Source organism: Oncorhynchus masou, chromosome 1 (assembly GCF_036934945.1).
Source record: "Oncorhynchus masou masou isolate Uvic2021 chromosome 1, UVic_Omas_1.1, whole genome shotgun sequence".
In the NCBI taxonomy this organism is placed as follows: domain Eukaryota; kingdom Metazoa; phylum Chordata; class Actinopteri; order Salmoniformes; family Salmonidae; genus Oncorhynchus; species Oncorhynchus masou.
Genome location: NC_088212.1, coordinates 46,961,843 through 46,987,611, shown reverse-complemented (window position 1 = coordinate 46,987,611; position 25,769 = coordinate 46,961,843). Strand labels below are relative to the sequence as shown.

Below are 25,769 nucleotides of genomic sequence, written 5' to 3'. Positions count from 1 at the left end.
CACAGATATATCAGAAATGAGATTGAAAAATTAGCCGGGTTAAATAATGAAGTGTTTTGAAGAGGGTAATGATTATTTTAAGGTCGTGTTCCTATCTTCAAGGGCTTCAATCCTGAGAGAATGACCCCTTCTAAAAGACAATGTTTATGAATATTTTAATCATGTTGGCTGTTAAATCTCTTGTCCATAGCTAAACTAAACCTCGATTAGGCTATGTCAGCTCAAATGTATCACGTTTGATAAAATGGCTGGCTTCAATTCGAGGTATACTTGTCGACCTATTAGACTCCTAAATAGGAAGTGTTAACGACGAATGCGCCGTGCGTCCTTAACAGAATGCTGGCACTCGAAAGCGGGGAGTGGAAAGTAGAGGGTCAGGAAAATTGGTGGGTGGGGATAACCCTTTTCGAAGGAAAAAAAACTAAAACAATCACGTGTTTGGAGATCAAAGGAGATCCGCTTTGTAGAGCTGGAGAGAGGTAGTGAGAAAGAGAAAAAGAGAGAGAAAGAGAGAAAGAGAGAGAGAGAGAGAGAGAGAGAGAGAGAGAGAGAGAGAGAGAGAGAGAGAGAGAGAGCGGGCAAGCAAGCAACGTAATTGACAAGGCTGCAATGGTGAAATAAACACTCTCGGCCAACGCACAGCTTTCGTTGCACAATTGCGAAAACACGGCGCTCTTTTGACGCATCGATCTCGCTTCAGATTCGATTTCCAGAATTTCAGCACCATCACCTAATCACGCTTGGAAATTATGTTCCGATCGGCGCATATCCAACCGGCAAGATGATGATTTTACCAAGGAGAAGGTTAGAGTGTGTAGCCGATTCGGTGGTCTTGGTGATCTTCGTGGTCACCACTTCTCTTGGAACGGTTTTCGCCAAGGATACGGCTTTTGTGGAAGTAGTGCTGTTTGAGTCAAGTCCAAATGGAGATTATACTACATACACGACGGGGTTGCAAGGACGATTCTCAAAGGCAGGAGCCACTATCAGTGCGGAGGGCGAGATCGTGCAAGTATGTACAACTCAGTTAAGTTGTGGGAAGGACATATACAATATGTTGCTACGGCTCTGTTTGCTTATCAGTATACTGAGCCTGGGCGTTCATTCTACTTCGCTACTCTACCCTAAAACTTTATCGAAGGGTGGGGAGGGGGGGGGGGGTTTGTTGAGTTGCACTGTGTGTGTTGTATGGTATGTGTGAGGATGGTACTAGCCTCCTATTGCTACCAAATGTGATTACAAGATGGCTTCTATCTTTTGGAACTCATTCACATGTACATTGCAGGTTCTTTTCGGGATAAAAGCTCAGATTCACCCAGAATCTGCCATGGCATATACATTCAATAACCTTTTTTTCACGGATTAACATGGTTATTACACTTGTAAACGTTCCCAGGAAAATCATAGAAGTTGTTCATCACAACTTGATCAGCGTTACAACTGATAGATGGTTGGTCACAGTTCCATCAAATATTGTCTGGGAGTACTCAAGAATAACGTCAAATAACGTCTAATGATTTCATTCAGCAGTACGCCTATAGGTCATTTCGTTCCTAATTAATTGGTGGATGGTTGTTTGTTTTCATTATTGACTTTTTTTAAATTTTAAATTCTTAGTTCAACCAATATAACTAAACAAACATCCTACCTACTGTACCGCCTCGCTGCGAAGATACATGATCAATTATCACACAGACAATTTCTTTGAAGTTGGCCTAGGCTAAATTATGTGTGGTTGTTTTGTAAAAACCTAAAAAATTGAACAAACTCTCCCATATATTTTATTGTACCAGCGCGTTACTTAGTTTTGGTATGGCCTTTCTACATAACTACTTCACCAACCATGCAATGTTCGTAATCATTTCGGTAAATCACCACCCGCAAGAGCAGCCTACTAAATCCTTTGATGGCCCACCAAGCCTGCTGCCATGTGGATTTCGGGCCACGCCACGGACCCCTCCAACCCCGCTGTAGCCTAACCTACCCTGCATGAAACCGGAACGATGTGGTCTATTACTACCCGTCATGATTTGGAGAACTATCTCAGCCTCGTGGTGGTTTGCATTGCTACAGTAGCCTACACATGACCATGATTTGCTAGAAATGGTCTAATTTCAAAGATTACTCCAATTATGACTATTAGTGTGCTAACCTACAGGTTTAACGAAGTAGCCGTGTGAGTTGTTTGCACATCACTCTTCATATATGACATACCTTATCTGGGTCTGGTTAGGATTGTTGCGGGAATCTATAATGATGTCTGTAACTCATTTATTACTGCTTTCTAACTCATACAGTGAAGTTACATTACAGAGCCACAAAGAATACACTTTCCCGAAGAGAACTTGAATTAATTGTGTGTGTGTGTGTGTGCACGTGCACTCACAAGTGTGTTTTTGTAAAAATAACAACCATTTGTCATATTTTGCAAGCACATTGCGGGAAGACCATCAGGATCAAAGGAGAGCGAATATTTATCACTGAAATGGATCCTGTTTCTACACACAGAGCATTTGTTGGCCGTTCTGGCTTGGCTTGCTAACCACACAGCAATGTGGGACCTCAACTTTACATTGAAAACATCTATTTAGGTTTTCATTTCTTTGCTAACATAGTGACCACTGTGTGGCAGCTTGCATTCATTGTTCTTCTTTGTAAAGAGGAGGGACATTTTGTCCAGTACAGAAGGACAGAATCACCATGTCCAACTGGTTCCGTGTCAGCGGTCGCTGTTGGTTCTTTATGTGTTTTGTGAATGATTGACTAAGAGAGATGGCAAACCTTAAGACTGTATTTTTGAATTGTTAAAGTAATGTCATTTCAAACCATAGAGGACTTGCTATTCTGCGTTAGTAAGCCTTGTGTAATGAAACTGGGTAGGTTCTTGTGTATGTTTCTGTAAAGATTACTTTGTACACACAGGTATAATGCATTATGATGCAATTATAATTAGGGCTGTGAAGATAACACTATTGGTCTTTTAAAAACCTGCTGTATGCAAAATATTGTATGCTATAGCTTGTAAGGTCTATCAAATGCGACTTTGAAGGGCAACATAATGATGTTTGTTTCCAACATTAGGGTTGTTTTCCTATTGAAGTTAAACCCACTTTGTGTTCTGTTTCCTTGATACCAATGAGTATCACGATACTTTCATCCCGGCCCTAGTTATAATGAATTGTGAGACTTGTTATTACCATACCAAAATACTTTCACTATTGTCCCCTCTAGGCTGGGAATAGCCATGGACCTCACGATACGATATTATCATGATACTTAGGTGCCGATATGTATTGTAATTCTCACGATTCAATACACTGAGTAAACCAAACATTAGGAATATCTTCCTAATATTGAGTTGCACCCCCCCCCTCCCCCCACTTTTTTTTGCCCTCAGAACAACCTCAATTCCTTGGCATGGGCTCTACAAGGTATTGAAAGCGTTCCACAGGGATGCTGGCCCATGTTGACTCCAATGCTTCCCACAGTTGTGTCACATTGGCTGGATGTTCTTTGGGGGGGATGGACCATTCTTTATACACACGGGAAACTGTTGAGCATGAAAAACCCAGCAGCGTTGCAGTACTTGACACAAACCGGTGCGCCTGGCACCTACTACCATACCCCGAATGAATACACAATTCATGTCTCATTTAACTGGCTCTTCCCCTTCATCTACACTGATTTTTAGTGGATTTAACAAGTGGCATCAATAAGGGATCATAGCTTTCACCCCCAAATCACTAGTCCCCTCCATGTATTTCTCACACTACCCTCTCTCTTTAGCCACTCCACTTCGCCGCCGTTGGCTGTCTTTGTTTCTCCCAGTCAGTGTGAATGGAGGCCTTTACTTGGCACCGTCTGAGTCTGAGAGGTGGTTTACAGGGCCGAGTCAGCCAGGTTAGGAAGGCAGGCCTCAGTCAGTCCCAGCTGTTTGGCCCCTGAGGGTTTGCTCTACCTCTTATGTACAGTGGTCTCCAGACCTCAGTAGGTAGTGGTTGGTGTTAGAAGGACTGGGGGGGCTTGGCATGGTTCCTGAGCAAAGTGGTTCAGTAACCACTACGCTCTCCCCCTTACTCTCCTGCTCCCCAAAGCGAACACCCCCTGAGCTCTGCCCCATGAGTGCAAAAAAAAAACGTCATGTGCCGGCGGGGCCAAAAATAATAAATTAAGTCAATTTTCTACTTGCTCTGCGCCGTTAAGGGGAAAGTGAGATGACTTGATGTGGATGAGACGCCAGAGTCCAGAACGATCAGCTTATCCCTCTCTCTCTTTCTCCCTCCCTACCAGCCAGGTCAGTTCCCAGGTCCCTGATTGCCTACAATTTGACTACATAATAGGGAGGTATCAATGTCTCTTTAAATCACCCTCAGTCCGGGAGTGAAACTATATGGGCTATTCTCTCTGCAGGTGTAGCGGTCCCCTCAGCATCTACCCTGTGACTGACTACCTGCCATTAGAATGTGGAACGTAGAATTAGAACATAGAATGTAGATTTTAGAACACGGAATATAATAATACCAGTGGATGCTGCTGAGGGGAGGTCAGCTCATAGTAATGCCTGGAATGGAGTCAATGGAATTGTATCAACCACATGGAAAACACACCGTTCCAGCCTTTATTATGATCCGTCCTCCCCGCAGCAGCCTCCACTGATAAATACAAATGACCTGCCTTAAGTTCAACTGGTGTGATGTGTTGTGAAAGAAAATAAAGGATGGATCTACTGTAGCCACAGCCTTTGTTAAAATACAACTTGCATACATTGTCACTTCATGTTTTGTCTCTGCAGTTTTTAGTCATTTGTGACGGTTGTCTTCATTGTCAATGAATATGTTGTGTGGGTTTGAGTGTGGCACCATTTACATTGAAATTATTGACCCTCTTGATAAAGATGAACAAAGAAGACTGTATAGAACAAAAACCAGTACTGAGCTACATTATATAGTAATTTTCCAACTCGCCACTCCAAACGTCTTGGGGACAGTACAGAGGATTCTAATTGACACCATGGCTAAATTCACAATATGCCTAACTGTAGTTTTTGTGTTTTTAATCAACTTAAATCTGAACAAAAAACTATTATGCTCATGATCATTGAATATTAGTGCTTTCAACACACTATCCCTGTGTGTGTCTCTGCAAACTCGTCTCAATCGGAGCATGCTGGGCTTTTGGAACAACAGGGATTTATTGTTAAAAACACAGAATAGCAACGTTTACTCATAACATATTTGAAAACCAATGGTTTGGGGTATAAATATACACTATAGTCTACAATATTATGCAAATGTAGCATTGATCATATTGAACAATATTTCTTTATTGCTGTTTACATTCTGTATAGAGGGAGTGTTCTTTGTGCTACTGCACCGTTTAAGCCCATATGAGAAATGTCAAATGTACAAAAATGTCATCTATGTATAATAATGCAAGGTTCATTTCAGAGTAAAATAAGACAAAAGGCATTTCAAAATGTTCACTGTTAATGCCTGAAGTCTACTATCACGTTGTAGTTCACCAAGTGATGTTGCTACTGTGTGACTTTGACGAGCATGAAAAGCCCAGATTTTCAATTGGCAAGAAATAGTCATTGATGCCCATAAAATATTTTATCATGTGCATCAGTACATTCCTCTCTTAATTGTACATCAAGTATGATCACTTATCCGAGAAGGTCCACAAAATATATCTTAGGCCGCCTCAACACAAGTTTTTGTTGCAGCTTTCAAATTGTCCACTCGTGGGAACTTGCACATAACTTGATAGTAAAACATCTGATTGGCGTAGAATAATAACAGACAGATTCATTGGTTGAAACATTAAATCGAAAGATCGAAGTAGGTTTAATAAGTACAGTACGCTGTCCTACTTGTTAAACAACATCTCTTTCTCTTCGCAATTGTAGTAGTTTAAATTCCCAATTTTATGTTAGCATACAATATAAATATAGCTCAGTATTTGAATGATTTAATTTTATATAGTAATTTCTCCTCATCTTTATCAAGGGGGTCAATCATTTCGGGAATCCACTAACTTTGAACCCTACTACAGGAGGCTGTGTGTGAATATGATGGTGTTTAACTTGCTGTAAATAACGGGCAGTGTGTCACCTCATCGGCACAACCGCACGGTGGTGTTGACATTGGTAAAGACCATGACACGGGGCCATGATGGCGGGACCACACAGTCACCCCCACCTGATTCACTCAGGTGGACAATCCGGGCGACAGTGAGCTCCAATTCACCATCACGATGCCAACCAATATTTACACAGTTGGAGGGTATCCCAATCAGTCATCACCATCTGGGCTGCGTCCCAAATATCACCCTATTCCCTATTTACTGCACTAATTTGGACCTGGGACCATAGGGTTCTGGTCAAAAGTAGTGCACTATATAGGGAATAGGGTGCCGACTTAAACAGGATCTGCATGGGGGTAGAAGCTACTGATACTACTTCCTGGTTTGGGATGACATTTATTATCGGATGCACATAGAATTACACTTTTTTTTTATTATGAAATGATAAAGTATTATAATTGTTCAAATATGCTTATAACACATCTCACAATGCATTATAACTGCATCATAATGCATTATACTTGCAGTTACCAGTGTTTTGCCATTGGTTTTGGTTTCCCCATCTGTTCATCATATCTCCTATTGTCTCCACATTGTCTCTCCCCGGGCCAAGCTGTCTGTTCCTTTAGCCTGGCAAAGGAAGCTGCCTGCATCTCATCTCATGGCCTGAGCAGAGCAGAGCACACATCTGCGTCTGATTTCCTTGCAGCTTGGCTATGCTGTCCACAGCATGCTAGAGGAGCAGGCAGGGGCAGAGGAGCAGGCAGGGGCAGAGGAGCAGGCAGGGGCAGAGGAGCAGGCAGGGGCAGAGGAGCAGGCAGGGGCAGAGGAGCAGGCAGGGGCAGAGTTGTGGCAGCATTGTCAGTCCCAGATGGAACTCAAACCAGAACCAGAATGTGGCTTTCGTCTCACTTTCATCCTTGGAATGTCTCAAACTTCCTGTGAAATAAAGTGACAGAAGAAAGCCAGCAGAGACTCTAAGGCTCTTTGTCTTACTTACTTACGTCTCAACCTGTCACCTTTTTGAAGTCCACCCATAACCTGCATCAAATGTTGATAATTTGACATTGAGTCATTTCCTTGGGAGTGGATAGCCTATACAGTAGCTTTATCTGACTTACCAGTCATAAAAGCCTGTGCATTGCACATACCAACAAAGTTAGAAAACGAGGATCCCAAGCCCATATACTGAAGCCTATGGCTCCTCTCAGCTCAGACAAAGTGAGCGGGCCAGGCAGGAGTTATGTCCCGCTACATTTAGACTATAATGAGAGCTTGGTGTGGTTGAGGGATCCAGGCAGCGCTGCTTTCTCTCGCTCGCTCCCGACCACAGGCTAGAAACCCCAAGAGAGGAGGCCATAATGGGCAAAGCCCAGAAAGGACGGGAGGTACCCGGAACAGGACCCCTCCCAGCGCCGCCCGCCTCGCCTGCCGCCAAGCAACAGAAGCAGTACACAAGCAGCTAGCACTATATAGCTATAGGGTTTAAAAGGTTAAAAGCGCCCTGCTCGCCTACTTTCTCCATTTATTGGTTTCGCGGTGGCAGCTGTATTTTAAGTGCTATCGTCTCTTTAACCGCCGCCCGGCTCCGCTTTTAAGTCCCAGCCAAAGTCATTTGAGGTTGCGTTTGTATTTTTCGGGAATAGAACAGAATAGTTTCTCTCTCACTCACTCTCACTCTTCTGCTTTCTTCTTCCCCTGCTGTCTCCTCCTCCTTTGACACACAGACGAGGAACCAGGCCCTAACACTTGCCTTTTCCCTTCACAACAAACGTGTACCGGTATATCACAACTCCCTATCACTAATCTGTACGTTGCTGCATCACGGCCTGCCACAAAGCACTGTGGGTTTGTGATGGATGTCGGAGGTGTTGTTTGACATTCTAAATTAGACCAACAGCTTAACTGCCTCATACCTCTCCCCCTGTCTTTCAGCTGCCAACACACTGACTTTATCTCACTAACCAACAACCTGGGGGACATTTCTGTCACCTGTTTTCACGGACCTGTTCTGCCTCGTGCTTCTGCCCCTCCCCCTCCGTTCTGTGTGTGTATCTGTGCACAACAGCTGGATCCAGTGCGTGTTAGTTCTGGTGGCCTCAACAGCTAAGTTACTTTCCACTGGGCTGAGTGAGAGATGGGAGAGCGGGAGAGAGGCTTTGATGCTCCTCTCTGAGAGATTAGTAGGCAGCTTCTCTCTCTGTCTGTCTTTTGAGTCAGAACCACAGTGAGGGGACTGAGACTGGGTTGCATTAACTTCTGAAAAGCCCCATCGTGGTCATCATTCCCCTCTTTGTTGACTGTCGTGCTGAAAGGGCCAGTCCATCCCTTGGCTGCATCCGGCCTCAGTCAGCCTACATTTCTATCCCCTGACACAGAAGGTCTAGCTAGAAAACAAAGGCTGTGGGGCTACGACGTGGGCTAGAGTTTGGGTTAGGAGGGAGATGACAATGCTCTCTATCCATGGCGGGTCCAGGCAGAGCAGAGGTAGGCTTTGTTGTTGGTCAGGAATGTGCTGACTACTGGAGGGAGGTCTATAACACCAGTCCAGCCCCCTTTTGTTGTGCTTCTATACACCGATAGATAGACTGATAGACTCTGGGACTGTGAACTGACTGGGGAAGGTAGTTGGGTAGCTAGCTAGCTGCATGGCCTGGAGTCGCTTTCAGTCCTCTGTCCTCTGTCTGGCTGGCTCCACACAAGCACGTACGTACAGGCTCGGGTTGTGCGCACACACACACACACACACACACACTTTTGCACGTCAAATACACGCACACACTTAGCGCCCGTTAACCTGGTTTGCTCACGCTGTCATGAGAGGAGAAGCCTTATCACAAATCTGTCTCACTCCCACGGTGTTCAAAGGTCTCTCTTTGTGTACATCGTGACATAAATTACATCAGCCTCTTAGGTCTTTCAGAGTTTTTTTACCACTGCTTTCCTTTGATCTATATAAACCTCCACTCACTGTGCTTCATTGTAAGGAGAATTAATTATTAGTTTCATAATCATCAAATCCCATATCTGTTGTTCCCTGCTCTTTCATACCGGTTTATTATAGTAAGCCAGTTTGGCTAATGGAAGTCCCTTGATGCCATTTCTGTGTTCCAGGCTTATTAGCATTATATTGTTATTACTCAGTGGAAGGCATTATTGGTTTTGTGCCTCCATCTGTCCCAAGACTAATGTATCATATCAGTGTTATTAGGGGTCTGCACAAACCATAAAGCTGACACATCCTCTGTCACAGCCTGGCCATTTCTCTCTCTCTCTCCTCCATTGTTTCCTCTTTTGGACTCTTACACAACTGTGGTATAAGGGTCATTTATAAGGCTGCCCTATGGGGACAAATAGCTTGGCTGGGATTATTTGGTGGAAGCCCCGGCCACCAGCTACCCCCTTCAGCCCAATCCCCCTCTTGGTGCCCCCACCCTGGTGGTGGTGGCGGCGGTTCCAGTAATGAGGAGGACCCAGCCAACCAAGGAGGCTCTTCGACAATGGGGCCTGAGGTATGATGAATTGGGGCTGGCTGATTGGACCAGACTGGGTTGGCTAGGAGCTTCATTTACTTTCCTGGTGAAGTGTCATCGTAGGCAGGCGTCTCCCCTGAGTACAGGAGGAAGATGTATCATCTCTGGTCCCCCATCTCCTTCCTCCCCTTCCCAGAGCTCATGTAAGCGACGTGTCCCAGATCCTGGGAGTGAGAAATGGGTCTACTCATCTGGAAAAATAGCTCCCTTGATTGTTTGTGTGATTCCCCCCCCCCCCAATACACAGGATTACACTACACCATATCAAAGCCAAGCTGCTACCTGACCTACCTCCTTGCCCTGCCCTGCCCTGCTTGCATGCCTGCTTTTCTGCCCTGCCCTGCCTGGCTACCTACCTTTCCAGTTTTGGACCCTGAACAGGGAAGGGCCTTTGGTAGGCAGGGAAGGATGGGAGGGTGAAAGGCTACTGCAGTCTGGCTGTGCTGCATAGATAATCCACATGAATGTGCCGTCTGAGCAGATAGTATCGGGTGGGGAGGGGAGGGCTGGGAGGCCGCAACGTGCTCACGCAAACGCAGCTCACAGTACTAGCATCAAAGGACCTGCCGCTCTGAGGCAGAGGCGGAGAGAAAGAGAGCGACACAGAGAGGCAGAGAGCGGGACAGCGACAGAGACAGAAAGAGGCAGAGAGAGACACAAGGTGATCACGAGAGAGGAAGAAGAAAGAGAGCGGGAGGGAGAGGCAGGGCCAGGCTGAGTTCTTCAAAGGGTTCAGTGAATAATTCCGGTCCCTGATACACCGCTCTGCTGAGAAACCCCACGATGATGTAATGTCAGCCCTGGGGCTAAATCCTTACGCTTTGCTCTGTTCCACTCCCCTTTCAAATAAAGGTGGAGGTGTTCCCTCTCTGCCTGCTGCCTGCTCGAGTGGAAGGAAAAATACTTTTGGTGAGCAGTGAGATTTCGTTTGAGGGCCAACATAGTTACAGACACCTTGTAGGTGGAGGAGGGAGGGGTAGATTTAATCCTAGATGTTCTCTGTAAGGAACTTGATTCAACTGTGTAAAGTGGAGTTAGTGTTTTAGAACATTGGCTCGCTGGGCCGTGGACCGGAGAAGCTCTGGTGAGATGGACTGATGATCTTGGATGGGAGTTTTTACCTTATTCAACAGGCTAATCCACTGGGCGTTCCTAAAGTACACAACAGGTGGAACACAGTTGACTCTGTTCTTTGTAAAGTTTATACAGGGCCTGCCTGGTGTGTGTGTTTGCATGTGCAGGGCTCCAGATGAACATTTTCATTTTTGAGTTGGTGGCACCAGCCCATGATTTGGTCCCACCAAAAATTTTGGGTGTCAAGCAATAGAAAGAACGAGTCATCTTATTAAGTCATTCACAGTGCTTTATTAAGCCTTTACACATGTGGGACTTGGCCTATTGTTTTTATTGTATTTTTATTTAACTTTTATTTAATTAGGCAAGTCAGTTAAGAACAAATTCATATTTCCAATGACGGCCAAACCCGGACGACACTGGGCCAATTGTGCTAAGCCCTATGGATCTCCCGATCACGGCCGGATGTCATACAGCCTGGATTCAAACCAGGGACTGTAGTTAATATATATATATATATATATTTCACCTTAATTTAACCAAGTAGGCCAGTTGAGAAAAAAGTTCTAATTTTACAACTGCGACCTGGCCAAGATAAAGCAAAGCAGTGCGATTTAAAAACAACAACACAGAGTATCACAAGGGATAAACAAACGTACAGTCAATAACACAATAGAAAAATCCATGTACAGTGTGTGCAAATGTAGTAAGATTAGGGAGGTAAGGCAATAAATAGGCCATAAAGGCGAAATAATTACAATTTAGCATTAACACTGGAGTGATAGATGTGCAGATGATGATGTGCAAGTAGAGATACTGGGGTGCAAAAGAACAAAAAAATTATAAAAATAACAATATGGGGATGTTTACGAGGGTATGTTTGGCAGTATGAGTGAAGGAGGCTTTGTTGTGAAATAGGAAGCCAATTCTAGTTTTAATTTTGGATTGGAGATGCTTAATGTGAGCCTGGAAGGAGAGTTTACAGTCTAACCAGACACCTAGGTATTTGCAGTTGTCAAAACCGTCCAGAGTAGTGATGCTAGTCGGGCCGGCGGGTGCGGGCAGCAATTGGTTGAAGAGCATGCATTTAGTTTTACTGGCATTTAAAAGCCGTTGGAGGCCACACAAGGAGTGTTGTATGGCGTTAAAGCTCGTCTGGAGGTTTGTTACCCTCTCTGGATATTTGGGACGCTAGCGTCCCATCTCAACAACAGCCAATGAAATTGCAGGGCCCCAAATTCAAAACAACAGAAATCCCATAATTAAAATTCCTCAAACATACAAGTATTTTACACCATTTTAAAGATAAACTTGTTGTAAATCCAGCCACAGTGTCCGATTTCAAAAAGGCTTTATGACGAAAGCACACCAAACGATTATGTTAGGTCAGTACCTAGTCACAGAAAAACACAGCCATTTTTCCAGCCATAGGGAGGAGTCCCAAAAAGCAGAACTAGAGATAAAATGAATCACTAACCTTTGATGATCTTCATCAGATGACACTCATAGGACTTCATGTTACACAATACATGTATGTTTTGTTTGATAAAGTTCATATTTATATCCAAAAATCTGTTTACATTGGCACGTTATGTTCAGTAGTTCTAAAACATCCGGTGATTTTGAAGAGAGCCATGTCAATTTACAGAAATACTCATAATAAACATCGCTAAAAGATGTTGTATGCATGAATTTTAGATCCACTTCTCCTTAATGCAACCACTGTGTCAGATTTCAAAAAAGCTTTACCGAAAAAGCACACCATGCAATAATCTGAGTACAGCACCCAGACAACAAAACGGTATTTATTATAATCACATCTTTCAACTTACATTGAGTCCTCTTAATTTACAACATTTCCCTCACTTAGACAACAAAACATAGTGGGAGGGATGGGGGTGCAACTTCTTGTCGCGCACGGTGCTCAAGTTCAAAATGGCTGTCAGTCAAAACTCATACAGAGCTGTGAAGCTGAGCTGACCCTGAGCTCTGTCATTTATAGCATATTACTTACAGCCACTGCGTTTCAGTTTAGGCACTTATCAGTGTCCAAATCTGCAATTTTCAACCTGTATAGGGGTACGCGTGTAAAGGGCTACATTTTGTGTTGACAATTAGGCTGTTATATTTTACTGTTAAAATAAAGCTCCAGAATATATATATATTTTTGTTGAAAAGAGATGAATTTACCTGCATATTCATGTAAACTAATATCCTAGACTAATTTATTTGGGGCTAATGCACCATCTGAGTAAGTGGAAACTCAAAACACATTATCTAGATCACTAACTCTAAATATAATACCCACTGCTATCAAATCAACTTTTATGTCACATACACATGGTTAGCAGATGTTAATGCGAGTGTAGTGAAATGCTTGTGCTTCTAGGTGTAACAGTGCAGTAATATCTAACAAGTAATCTAACAATTCCACAACAACTACCTAATACACACAAATCTAAAGGGATGGAATAAGAATATGTACATAGAAATATATGGATGAGCGATGACAGAGCGGCATAGGCAAGATGCAATAGATGGTATAAGATACAGTATATATATATGAGATGAGTAGTGTAAGATATGTAAACATTATTAAAGTGCCATTATTTAAAGTGACTAGTGATTCATTTATTAAAGTGGCCAATGATTTGAGTCTGTATGTAGGCAGCAGCCTCTCTGTGTTAGGGATGGCTGTTTAATAGTCTGATTTTAATAGTCTGATGGCCTTGAGATAGAAGCTGTTTTTCAGTCTCTCGGTCCCAGCTTTCATGCACCTGTACTGACCTCGCCTTCTGGATGGTAGCGAGGTGAACAGGCAGTGGCTCGGGTGGTTGTTGTCCTTGATGATCATTTTGGCCTTCCAGTAACATGTGGTGCTGTAGGTGTCCTGGAGGGCAGGCAGTTTGCCCTCACCCTCGGGAGAGCCTAGTGGTTGAGGGCGGTGATACAGCCAACAAGATGCTCTTAATTGTACATCTGTAAAAGTTTGTGAGGGTTTTAGGTGACATGTCAAATTTCTTTAGCCTGCTGAGGTTGAAGAGGTGCTGTTGCACACACTGTCTGTGTGGGTGGACCATTTCAGTTTGTAGGTGATGTGTAGGCTGCTGAGAAAAGGTACACTTTCAAACTTCTAACTGGTGTCCAGTTGATGTGGATAGGGGGGTGCTCCATCTGCTGTTTCCTGAAGTCCATGATCATCTCCTTTGTTTTGTTGACGTTGAGTGAGACGTTGTTTTCCTGACACCACACTCCGAGTGCCTTCACCTCTTCCCTGTAGGCTGCCTCTGCGTTGTTGGTAATTAAGCACACTGCTGTTGTGTCGTCTGCAAACTTCATGATTGAGTTGGACATGCAGTCATGGGTGAACAGGGAGTACAGGAGGGGGCTGAGCAGGCACCCTTGTGGGGCCCCAGTGTTGAGGATCAGCGAAGTGGAGATGTTGTTTCCTACCTTCACCACCTGGGGGCGGCCCATCAAAGTCCAGGACCCAATTGCACAGGGCAGGATTGAGACCCAGGGCCTCAAGCTTAATGATGAGCTTGGAGGATACTATGGTGTTGAATGCTGAGCTGTAGTCAATGAACAGCATTATTACATAGGTATTCCTCTTGTTCAGATGGGATAGGGCAGTGTGTAGTGTTATGGCGATTGCCATCGTCTGTGGACCTATTGGGGCAGTAAGCAAATTGAAGTGGGTCTAGGGTGACAAGTAAGGTTGAGGTGATATGATCCTGACTTGCCTCTCAAAGCACTTCACGATGACAGAAGTGAGTGCTATTGAGCGGTAGTCATTTAGTTCAGTTATCTTTGCATACTTGGGTACAGGAACAATGGTGGCCGTCTTGAAGCATGTGGGGACAGCAGACTTGGATAAGGAGCGATTGAATATGTCCGTAAACACACCTGCCAGCTGGTCTGCGCATGCCCTGAGGACGCGGCTCCGTCGGCCACAGAGAAGGAGCCATGCATTCATTTAACAGTCAATTTAATGTCCCATTTTTTTGTGCAGTTGTAGCCTACCGCCCAATACGTTCTATGCACTCGCAATGGCCAATGCGCATTTCGCACACTCCTTATCTCAAAGCCATATCAAATATCTTGTTTGTAAAATTGTTGCTATTTAGCTAAAAATGTAGAGTTGAGAAATAAAAAGTATACCTACAGAAAGCTGATAACCTCCTCTCCCCAACAGGATACTGTGACAACAGGAATAGCTGTGTTCTCCCGGCAATTGGACTTTAAAATGTTATACAATCACAACCATTTTTTTTCTCCTCAAGCATTTTTTTCCACCCCCAGGAAAGGAGGGAGAGATTGGCAATCTCTAACAGCAGCAGGCCCCAGCCAAACATGTACACTGGCAGGCAGACACTTTCATTCCAAAATTGTACTTTACGGTTTGACCAAATCATAAGGGTTTTAGCCTTAAAAAAATAGTTTTTTTTTTTAGGTGACCATGTAGAATGTGCAGCTCACACCGACGTGACCAATATACTTTTCTTTACTTGCACAGCCAAGTCAAATGGTCGCAAAATGCAACTAAATGGTCGCAGTCTGCAGCCCTAGTGTGTGTGCGTGTGTGACAGAACAGGCATGCGCATGTGTGACTGCAGACGCTTTCAAAATGCCGCCAAGATCATCAGACAGATAACTCATTGACAGCTCCCATGACAGCTGGAAGCTCACACTGAAGGAAAGAATGCCTCCCAAATGGCACCCTATTCCCTATATAGTGCACTGCTTTTGACCAGGCCCCATAGTCACTTTGTAGCCCTCAAACTCAACCCTGGGCCTTGAAGCCAGTTCCACTGATTTTTTCATTGTTCCCCTCTAATCAGAGACTGATTTAGATTTGGGACACCAGGTGGCTTCAATTAATTAATGCACTGGAATAACACCCTGTGTGTGTGTGTGTGTGTGTGTGGATGTGGTTCACTAGGGTTATTTGCATGCTTCTGATTGAAGTCTGAAGCTTTTCTTTTGGTTTCCAGATAGTGTCTCTCTGTCCCTTTGTTGTTAATGAGCAGTGACGTTTATCTGCTTGTATTTATTTAGAGTTCACAGAGTTCATTATTTCTTTTTAACCTGTGTGTCCCGGGCCTGTATTCACATAGCGTCTCAGGAGGAGAGCTGATCTAGGATCAGATCCTCACTGTCTATATAGCCATATAGCCTATTCATTATGAAGTACAAGTCTAAACTGATCCTAGATCAGCACTCCTACTCTGATTGAGAGGCTTTCTCAATACGGGCCAATACCGGTTGTAGCTCGTGAAGAATATGCCTTCTGCCTTTGTCACAGTTTGTAGAGCGTGGCACTTGGTTATAAAATGACCATCTAGTTCTTGAATCTCCAAATAACTGAGTAATACTTTGACCTGCATAAGAACATTTAAACTTCTTTTTTTATTTGGATATGGTTCACTGTTGGAGGTTGGATTTGTCATGTGAAACGGTTGTTTCAGATCAGACAGGGGGATTGAGTGAGTGAGAGAGCGATAAGTGGAAGCTCAAGAGACAGAAGAAGACTGGGACAGCAAAAAACAATCTATGTTACATACCCCGGTAAATTGGTAAGGTTTGTTGTGTCCACTCACCCCTGTTGGTCTCTACGTCCACGCCTGGAGCACAGCGCACGTACGGAAGAAAAGGTCATGGCAATTACAGCAGTTCAACCGTGTCTCTGTCTACCTCCATGCCATCCATCAATCCCTCTCTCTATAATTGCATCACTAGTTTTTGTTTCTATCAGAGAAGTCCACATCCGGAATCCTTGTGACCAGTGTAATTTTTCAGAGGATGGGAGAAAGAGGAAGAGAGAGAGAGCGATGACAAAGGAAAGGGAGGACAAAGAGAGGAGAGAGAACACATCCGTCATACCCGTCCCACAGGCATGTGACACAAGTCAAATAGTTGGTCCTGAGGCAACACACATTCCGCAACAGAGCATTCCTGAATAAACGTTGCCAGAAAGCGGTCCTGAGATTTGGACACTGGCCTCACTGAGACTTTTTTTGACCCCTCTCTCTCTCTCTCTCTCTCTCTCTGCCATTTCGGTCTTTCTCCAATGATGTGTCATGTTCTGATTTGGCTTTTTATTGAAAGGATCTTTACGTGAAGAGGTCCTAAAGATGGCTTGTGCTGCACGCCTCGGCTTCATGTCTTTGTCAACCCCAGATGCACCTAATACAGAGTCCATGAACCGGATGTTGTTGTCTTGACTGAGAGACAGACAGTTTTCATAATTTTGACAGCCGGAGAGAGACTGTGTACGTTCAAAATGGCACACTATTCCCTATATTGTGCACTACTCCTTACCAGGGCCCATTGGGAATAGGGTGCCATTTTGGACTCAACTTGAGATTGTTCAGTTAGAGACGTCGTCAACATCAGGTCTTATACCTGGAACAGTCAACCAGCGCGTCAACTATCGATGTGACAGACGGCTCTCTAACGCTGGCCTTGTCAACCCAAGTTCTGTCACATCACATCCACCCTAAATGGCTCAGTGCACGGCGTGCTGTGGTTAGATAAACAAATTGACAGGACAAAACTACACAGCAACATCCACAGTGAAATGTAATGCAGCACTACACAGCAACATACACAGTGACACCAATGCAGCGCTACACAGCGACATTGACAGTGAGTAACATCAATGCAACAATGCAAGTCAGCCCTCCTCCTTCCCTTCTTGTTACCACCTGAAGCCGGTTGCTAGGTGGGGCCTGAGGCTAGGTGCTGGGTAGGGTAACCTCAGGGCAGCGCTGATGTCTAGCGTAAGGCCCATGGGTAGGTAGGTGACGGCCAAACACCATACCAACAGATTCTGCATCAATACCTTTAGTGATTTGTACTCAGTCTGCATGGTCATGCCTAACAATGTAGCTGTGTTCATGTATAATAATATTATTATATATATAATTTTTTTCTTTTAAGCACTATTCAAGACCTCCAAAGTCGCTTTGCATACACAAGATAAACAGCAGTATAAAAAGCTAGAAAATCATACATTTAAAAATAAGTAAGTTTATAGAAGCACACTAAACATTAGGACAGACTAACCAGGGAAGTGAACTACACGGGATAAAAGCAAAGACAACAGAGAGACCGGGTACACTTGTGTGACGAGGTGTGTAGAATGTGGACTTGAATATGTGTATGGATTTTGAGGTTCTGACATGGAGAGTGAGGGAGTTTCAGAGTTCGGGGGCTGCACTGTTAAAAAGCACGGTCTCCCATGGAGTGGGGCTGGTGTGAGGGAAGGTGAGGAACACAGTGTCAGAGGAGTGCAGTGAACAGGTCAGAGTTTGGGGTGCAGGAGGTCAGTAAGGTATGCGGAGGCCAATCCGTCGAGTGCTTTGTGAGCAAGAGCAGTTTGAAGATGACCCTGTATTGAACTGGGAGCCAGTGGAGTTTGATGAGGGTGGGCGTGGAGGTGATGCGCTCCCAAAGTCGTGTGTGTGTGTGAGGTCACGTGCAGCTGAATTTTGAATGTGTTGAAGTCCGTCAAGTATTTTGGCGGGGAGGTCGAAGGGAATGGCGTTGCAGTAGTCCAGGTGTGATAAAACAATGGGGTCAATGAGGGTTTTTAACAGTGGGGTCAGTGAGAGTATGTTTTACGGTAGTGTTTGATTGGTTTTTGAATGAATTCCACAGTTACGTCAGTTATGTTAAAATAATTTCAGGGGCTTGAAGCAGGCTAAAGTCGGCATAATTCTACCTCTGTCTGCCCCCTATAGCCAGGGTATTAAACCACATGTAGCGTATTTAGGTCAGACTCCAGAGGGTTTAGTGAGTGGTAAGTTACGGGACTGGTGCGATAGTGACTATTTTCTGGAGTTATGTGTGGAGTTATGATAATTGCCCATGGCAACAGCTCGAAAAAAATCCCAAATGTATTTTCTTATTGCTTTTTTCTCTGACTGTGTATGTATTTAAAGGCTTACATTGGTAAAGACGTTCTCTTGTTTTTTCTCTCTCTCTTGCTGATTGAAACAACAAGATGAAGATGATGTCAGAACACACACACATTGTCTGTTGTCTCTGGGCTGGAGCGGGTGGATTCAGAGAGATGGGAGACCACACATGCTGTGTCAATGTTTACTGGAATAATTAGACACAATGGCGAGGCCAATAACAGGAGGAGAGGAGAGGAGAACTCGAGCAACCTGAGCTCCCTCATCCTCTCTGTGTGTGTGCGTGTGTGTGTGCGTGCACAACAAAAGCCATTCACAGAGTCGACTCAGAGATCCAGGGGCTTACCGCAGGAGCAACTGCACACTTAGCCCAGGGGAACGCGCGCGCACACACACACGCACGGTGCTTCAAAGATCTAGGAGCAGTGAAATGGATTGGTTTCTATAGTCTTGCTTCAATAGCCTAGTCTGTCATGCTAGTGGCGACTTACATGACTCACAGGGACACTGATGTCACCTTGAAAGCCTTTTAAGCATCACCGGTGTCTAGGATACTTCACTCTGGCCCTTGCCCTAGCTAAGCGAATGCATGGTGCTAGCTTAGGGGCCTCCTTAACTAAAGGATATCCGGGAGCCGGTATGTTGAGCCTAGAGATTCCTCAGCCACTAGGCTAGCCTAGTGCTCAGCCACTTAGTGGGTATGTACCAAAAAGGACCCTATTCCCTATGGGCCCTGGTCAAAAGGAGTGCACTAGGGAATAGGGTGCCATTTGGGAGGCAGCCTTTTTGTTCAGTCAGAGGTCACTTTCAGAGGGACCAGACCAGACAACTGTTGGATTGGATTAACAGGACATTGTCTTTGACTGTGATCCAATGGGAAGCTGTTTGAAGAGATAAGAGGCATGACCAACTTGTCCACTCAGTGGGGGTCTATGCATAGCCGCGGGATGAAGTTTTGAGTAGGGGGTGCTGACTGAAAAGAAAGAGAAAGTTGAGGAGGAAAATCACCTTTATAGTAAAGCATTACATCCATCTATGCAGACTAACAATTAAATACAATTCCTAAAGTGGTGAGTAGCCTATGAATAGGACAAGATTCGGTAACCGTATCACTGCAGCCAAGTGTTGTTTAGTATGATACTCGATACCGAAACGATACCATATGAAAAGTTTCACAGTGAATGTGCATAAGGGAAAGGTTTGTCAGCCCTTTCTGGCTCATTGTGCTGTGCAGGCAAGTCTTCAGGCGGCGAAGGGTGGAGAACGTGCTCTCGAGGACGTGACAGAGATCGGAAGACAAAGGCACAGTTGGATTAGGGGTTCTACTTCTCTGAAGAGACCTTGTTTGTGGGTGAAATTGGGAGTTTAAGCCACCTCTGAGGGAGAGCTGCATGGGGTATTTTTTGTGATGTCTCCCAACATGTGGTGTTGAAGCAGCAGGCGACGCTGCATGGGGAGGTGAAGGGAGTCAAGGGACTGTGCATCCAGTTGAGTTATGCTTTCTTTTTCTGTGGTTTTATCTTGTCTTGCTGATATCCCTACCCCTTCTGGTAGAATCTTCTTTCCACTTCTGATTGCACCAGATCCGCCGCTTCAAAGAACTCGTTTCTCCACCTCTCCAACACTTCGTTCTCCATTGTGTGGTGATAGTGGGCTGCTGGGGTGGCAGGTGTTTTGGCTGGCTAGTACCAGGATTGAAGAAATCTGAAATAATTGTATTTTTTTTTTTAATATTTTGATTTTTAAATTAACCTTGATCTTGGAAATGCTAAATGCAAACCTACAGGAAGGAATGAACTGGAAACGTTCAACCTTGCAGTTGTGGATTGTCAATGATTGGTTCTAACCTACAGTTTGAAGATTATTATTTGTTACATCCCATGTTTTTTCTCTCTCCACTACCCCAATTCCATTGTTATTTATATCCATATTCATCTTTTCACACGTCAATTCCAAATATCTCTAACGGTCAACCCAGCGTGAGTTGTTTTATGCACGTGATGTCAAAATGGACTCACTGTTCCAAAATGTGATTGTTACGCAACAGGACAGTTAACATGCGGTTCCTGCTTATTATCTATAGGCTATGTTTCAACTTGACAATTTCAAACAGTTTGAATCGAGGTGTGTTCCGCCTCCTCATTAATTCACATAGAAGTAGCCCATTTCAATGTTGCGGACAATTTATGTTTGAGGCTTTACTGAGCTGGACAAACTTCTCTCTTCGAGGAGATCCCAAGATCCCTGCGCTCGCATTGCCTTCATTGTTGTTTTCCTTTCAAATAATTGCTTTGGACGTGTGTGTTCCTATCAAAGTAAGTGCCATATTTTCTGTACATTGTGTTGTCCTTGCTACTGTAGCATACATGTGTGTATGGAGCATAATATATTTACAGTTTTATTCACACGTTTTCAAGTACTGGTGACAAAATATGCGTTCTGATTATTGCATAGATTGTAATGGACACCTATGTCGTGTGTAAAATACTTTTTTGAAGGTTGTACTGATAACAATGAGCTAAGGCTAGCTAAGCTATTTGCCAGCTATGTGTGGCGCCACATTATACAATGCATTCTGGCTGTCACGTAAACTTCTGTCAGACCAAAGATGTTATGAGGTGAAGGAATGGTTCACATCTTTCAAGTACACTTCTGGAAGGGAATTATCGTAGACGACACACCCCCTTCAACATGCTTACTGCAAACAAACCAAACTCATCTTGTCTTCTCTTATTATCTTTGGTTGACACGAAAAAACAAACATGGCGGCGCGCACAAACAGTGTGGCTAGCTCAAATGCTGACTGTTTCGTCAGTCAAAACTGGATGTTCTAAATAATAGAATCTGATAGAAATATAACATATTGACCTGACACTAGGGTTGGCACAATTATGGTATAACAGTGTAACCGACAGTTATGGACCGGCGCCATGAAAATAAAATTACTGTTAACTGTAAAAAAATAAAAAAAATAATGTTAAACTGTTTAAAAAAAAACCGTTTGTGGTCGGAACAGCCGGCTGAAGATGGGATGGCCGGGCATTCGTGTGGTTGAGTCAGTTTCTGCTGTAACATTGCCCGGTTGCCATTTGATTAGTTGTTCAGGAGTCATATGGCTTGAGGGTAGAAGGTTTTCTAGCTCTATAGAATACATTTTCTATCTGAAGTTTCAAAGTCTGCAATGCTGCACTGTCCTGAGTAGCCAAACCCTGTGGTGCGTTGAGTAGGCCAGTTAGATAGGGATGTGTGTCAGATCTATATGTTATTTCTATCACTGGGCGAAAAAGGTCAATATCAGGGGATATCTTTATCTATGTATTTCCGGATATCTAACTATTTATTCGATATAAGGCGTAGACATGATTCAGATATTAATGTCCTTAATTTCATATACAGACCTAGTATATTCCCCATAATGGGAAAGTTTCTACATGCATCCAATCCGGACCTGAGAAATCTCCCAGCTACCGAACGAGTCCAGGGAGCTATCTGGGGTGAGATACGTTCAAGGGGGAAAGGGGCATACCTAGTCAGTTATACAACTGAATGCCTTCAACTGAAATGTGTCTTCCGCATTTAACCCAATCTCTCTGAATCAGAGAGGTGCGGGGGGCTGCCTTAATCAAATACAAATACTAAATTCCCAATCTGTCCCTCAAACCATCATGGTCACCTAACAATCCCCAGTCTACAATTGGCTCATTCATCCCCCTCCTCTCCCCTGTAACTATTCCCCAGATCGTTGCTGTAAATGAGAACTTGTTCTCAGTCAACTTACCTGGTAAGATAACGGTAAAAGAAAATAAATAAAACTTGTCTTCAGAACCCAGGGAATAGTGGGTTAACTGCCTTGCTCAGTGGCAGAATGACAGATTTTTTACCTTGTCAGCTTGGGGATTCTATTCAGCAACCTTTTCGGTTACTGGCCCACGCTCTGATGCGCGTGCACCCGCTTACAGTGCCTTTGGAAAGTATACAGACCCCTTGACTTTTTACACATTTTGTTAGGTTACAGCCTTATTCTAAATTGGATTTATTAAAAAAAATGGATTAAAAAAAATCTACAAAATCCTCATCAATCTACACACAGCACCCCATAATTACATTTTCGCTAATGTATTAAAAAATAATTAACTGAAATATCACATTTACGTAAATATTCAGATCCTTTACTCAGTACTTTGTTGAAGCACCTTTGGCAGCAATTACAGCCTTGAGTCTTCTTGGGTATGACGCTACAAGCTTAGCATACTTGTATTTGGGGAGTTCCTCCCATTCTTCTCTGCAGATCCTCTCGAGCTCTGTCAGGTTGGATGGGGAGCTTTTCTTTCTGTGCAGCTATTTTTAGGTCTCTCCAGAGATGTTTGATCGGGTTCAAGTCCGGGCTCTGGCTGGGCCACTCAAGGACATTCAGAGACCTGTCCTGAAGCCACTCCTGCTTTGTCTTGGCTGTGTGCTTAGGGTTGTTGTCCTGTTGGATGGTGAACCTTCGCCGCAGTCTGAGAACCTGCTCCAGAGCGCTCAGGACTTCTTTGCTCCGTTCATCATTGCCTCGATCCTGACTTGTCTCCCAGCTCTGCCACTGAAAAACATCCCCACATCATGATGCTGCCACCACCATGCTTCCCCGTAGGGATGGTGCCAGGTTTCCTCCAGGTGTGACGCTTGGCATTCAGGCCAAAGAGCTGAATATTGCTTTCATCAGAACAGAGAATCTTGTTTCTCATGGTCTGACAGTATTTCGGTGTCTTTTGGCAAGCTCCAAGTAGTCTGTCGTGTGCCTTTTACTGAGGAGTGGCTTCCGTCTGGCCACTCTACCATAAAGGCCTGATTGGTGGAGTGCGGCAAAGATGGTTGTCCTCCTTATCTATTTTTTACAATTTTGTTTATTCTTTAAAAAATGTAAAGCATTGTTTAAGGGCTTGGGGCTTGTTAGTAAGCATGTGACAAATAAAATTTGATTGGCTTCTGGAAGCTTCTCCCATCTCCACAGAGGAATTCTAGAGCACTGTCAGAGTGACCATCGGGTTCTTGGTCACCTCCCAACCAAGGCCCCTTTCCTCTGATTGCTCAGTTTGGCCGGACAGCTAGCTCTAGGAAGAGTGTTGGTGGTTCCCAACTTATTCCATTTAAGAATGATTGAGGCCACTGTGTTCTTGGGGATCTTTAATGCTGCAGAATTTTTTGGTACCCTTCTCCAGATCTGTCTCGACACAATCCTGTCTAGGAGGTCTACTGACAATTCCTCCGACCTCATGTCTTGGTTTTTGCCCTGACATGCACATGCACTGTCAACTATATGCCTTTCCAAATCATGTCCAGTCTACCACAGGTGGACTCCAACCAAGTTGTAGAAACATCTCAAGGAGGATCAATGGAAGCAAGATGCACCTGAGCTCAATTTCGAGTCTCATAGCAAAGTGTCTGAATACTTATGTAAATTTGATATTTCAGTTTTTTATATTTAATGCATTTGCAACATGCTGACGTATCTAAGCCTTTATACTTAGACATGAACGAATTCACATATTTTAGAAATGTATCATATCTGTAGTCATTACCCGATTTAATTTATGTACCATTATAAAAAATAAATCATATTAATAGATATTGTTACATGAGATGTAATATCCTCATGTGTCTGATTGATAATGGGCTTAATCATACTCATATGAAATGTCCAGCGGCCAAATTATTTTACCTGTTCAAGCACCGAATATCACTGTGCTTCTTCACATGGTGACATATCTTGAGCATTTATTAGTAGGCTATACAATGCACAGAAAGGCAAACGTCGTCATATTTAAATCAAGTTGCTACTTCCAAAGCAAATCCAGTGGTCCAATCGCAACAAGTTTTCTGTGAAGATGCAAACGTGGGCCAATCTTTTCGTATACATTTTTATTTTATTCATTTAACAGAAAATACCATTTGTACACCCTTAATAATACCCCTGCCTGCCCTGTTTGTTTTGGACGATGGATGCAGATTGGGTCATCAGCGGTGGTCCCTCGCAGTCCAGACCCAATGTGGTGATAGTGTTGGTCTGTGATCCACTCCAAACTGTTGATATTGCAAGAAAATAATGTCATTTCACATAACCATACATACCACAAGGTAGCTACTCTACCTTCATTAATGACAAGAAAACTTGAACAAGCTTGCTAGCTAGCCATGTTTCTAGTTAGCTAAGTCAGTTAGCGAGCTTATGTTATGATACAAAATACGATGTAACATTTTAAAGCGTTAGCTGTCACATTGTGTCTTGATAGGGGGTGAAAAGGGCCATTTTGTTATTTGTTAGCTAGCTAGGTTACCAGTTAGCTTTTAACGTTACACACCCCCCACTCATCCAGACTTAACTAGGTAAGTAGCTAGCCTTACTGCAGTGGTCGCCAAGCGGTCGACTGGTCTATCTTCAAGGCATTCCTCGTCGATCACCAAATATTTCTGTAGAAAAGCCAACGAACGTTAAAGGCTTGCGCAACTTTAAAAAAAAATCACGTTGAGCTGTTGCACTTGATTCAAAAGTCCTGCGCACAGGGTAAGCAAAGTGTTCCCATCAGACAAACTCCGCCTACCCGGCGGACCGGCATAGCTGTGACTAAATCGAGTGCACCTACTGTTCTTCCACAACGCATAGATCAAATCACCGTGGCTTCCCTGACCACAGCCAAGTTTACTAGGCTACTTAAGATTTTAGAACTTTTAAAACCATGACCACAGAGAGACTGTCAGTTAATACAGCAAAGAGCTGCTGTTTTTATGAGTTCATGTTTAAGTTTTATATTCAGCACTGTCACACTATTACAAAACGCGCTTCGCGGTACTTCCGCTCTTGCTGCAGCTGCAATGAATGAGTAGCCAAGTATTGATAGCCCTGTGTTTTATGATTATTAGCAGCTCGTGTAGATTTTAATATTAAGGAATATTTAACTTTCTCTGGTCAGAGGAACAACATGAATTTGTGCATGAGGCAGATGCGATGCAACTTGAGTTTCGCCATCAGGTGGAAGACGGTGTCCCATCTCTCTGGTCAGTCTCACCAGAGGAAAGGAGGGAGAGAGCAGGGACCGTGAGAGGCGGTTGGGAAAAATCGTTTTGAACGGTCATCCAACTTGGAATTCCAAGTCAGAAACCCGGGCATCTTTGTAGA

At 43.8% G+C, this 25,769-nt stretch overlaps 1 protein-coding gene across 1 annotated transcript in view; it reads left to right on the top strand.

Moving 5' to 3' along the window:
• Window positions 1-429: 429 nt before the first annotated feature.
• The window catches only part of LOC135545471 (E3 ubiquitin-protein ligase znrf3-like), a 104,599-nt gene continuing 79,259 nt past the window's right edge, over window positions 430-25,769 (top strand). The window contains 1 exon segment of the mRNA XM_064973105.1: window positions 430-1,012. Within this exon segment, the coding sequence (XP_064829177.1) occupies window positions 782-1,012 (231 nt within the window). The 5' untranslated portion in view covers window positions 430-781.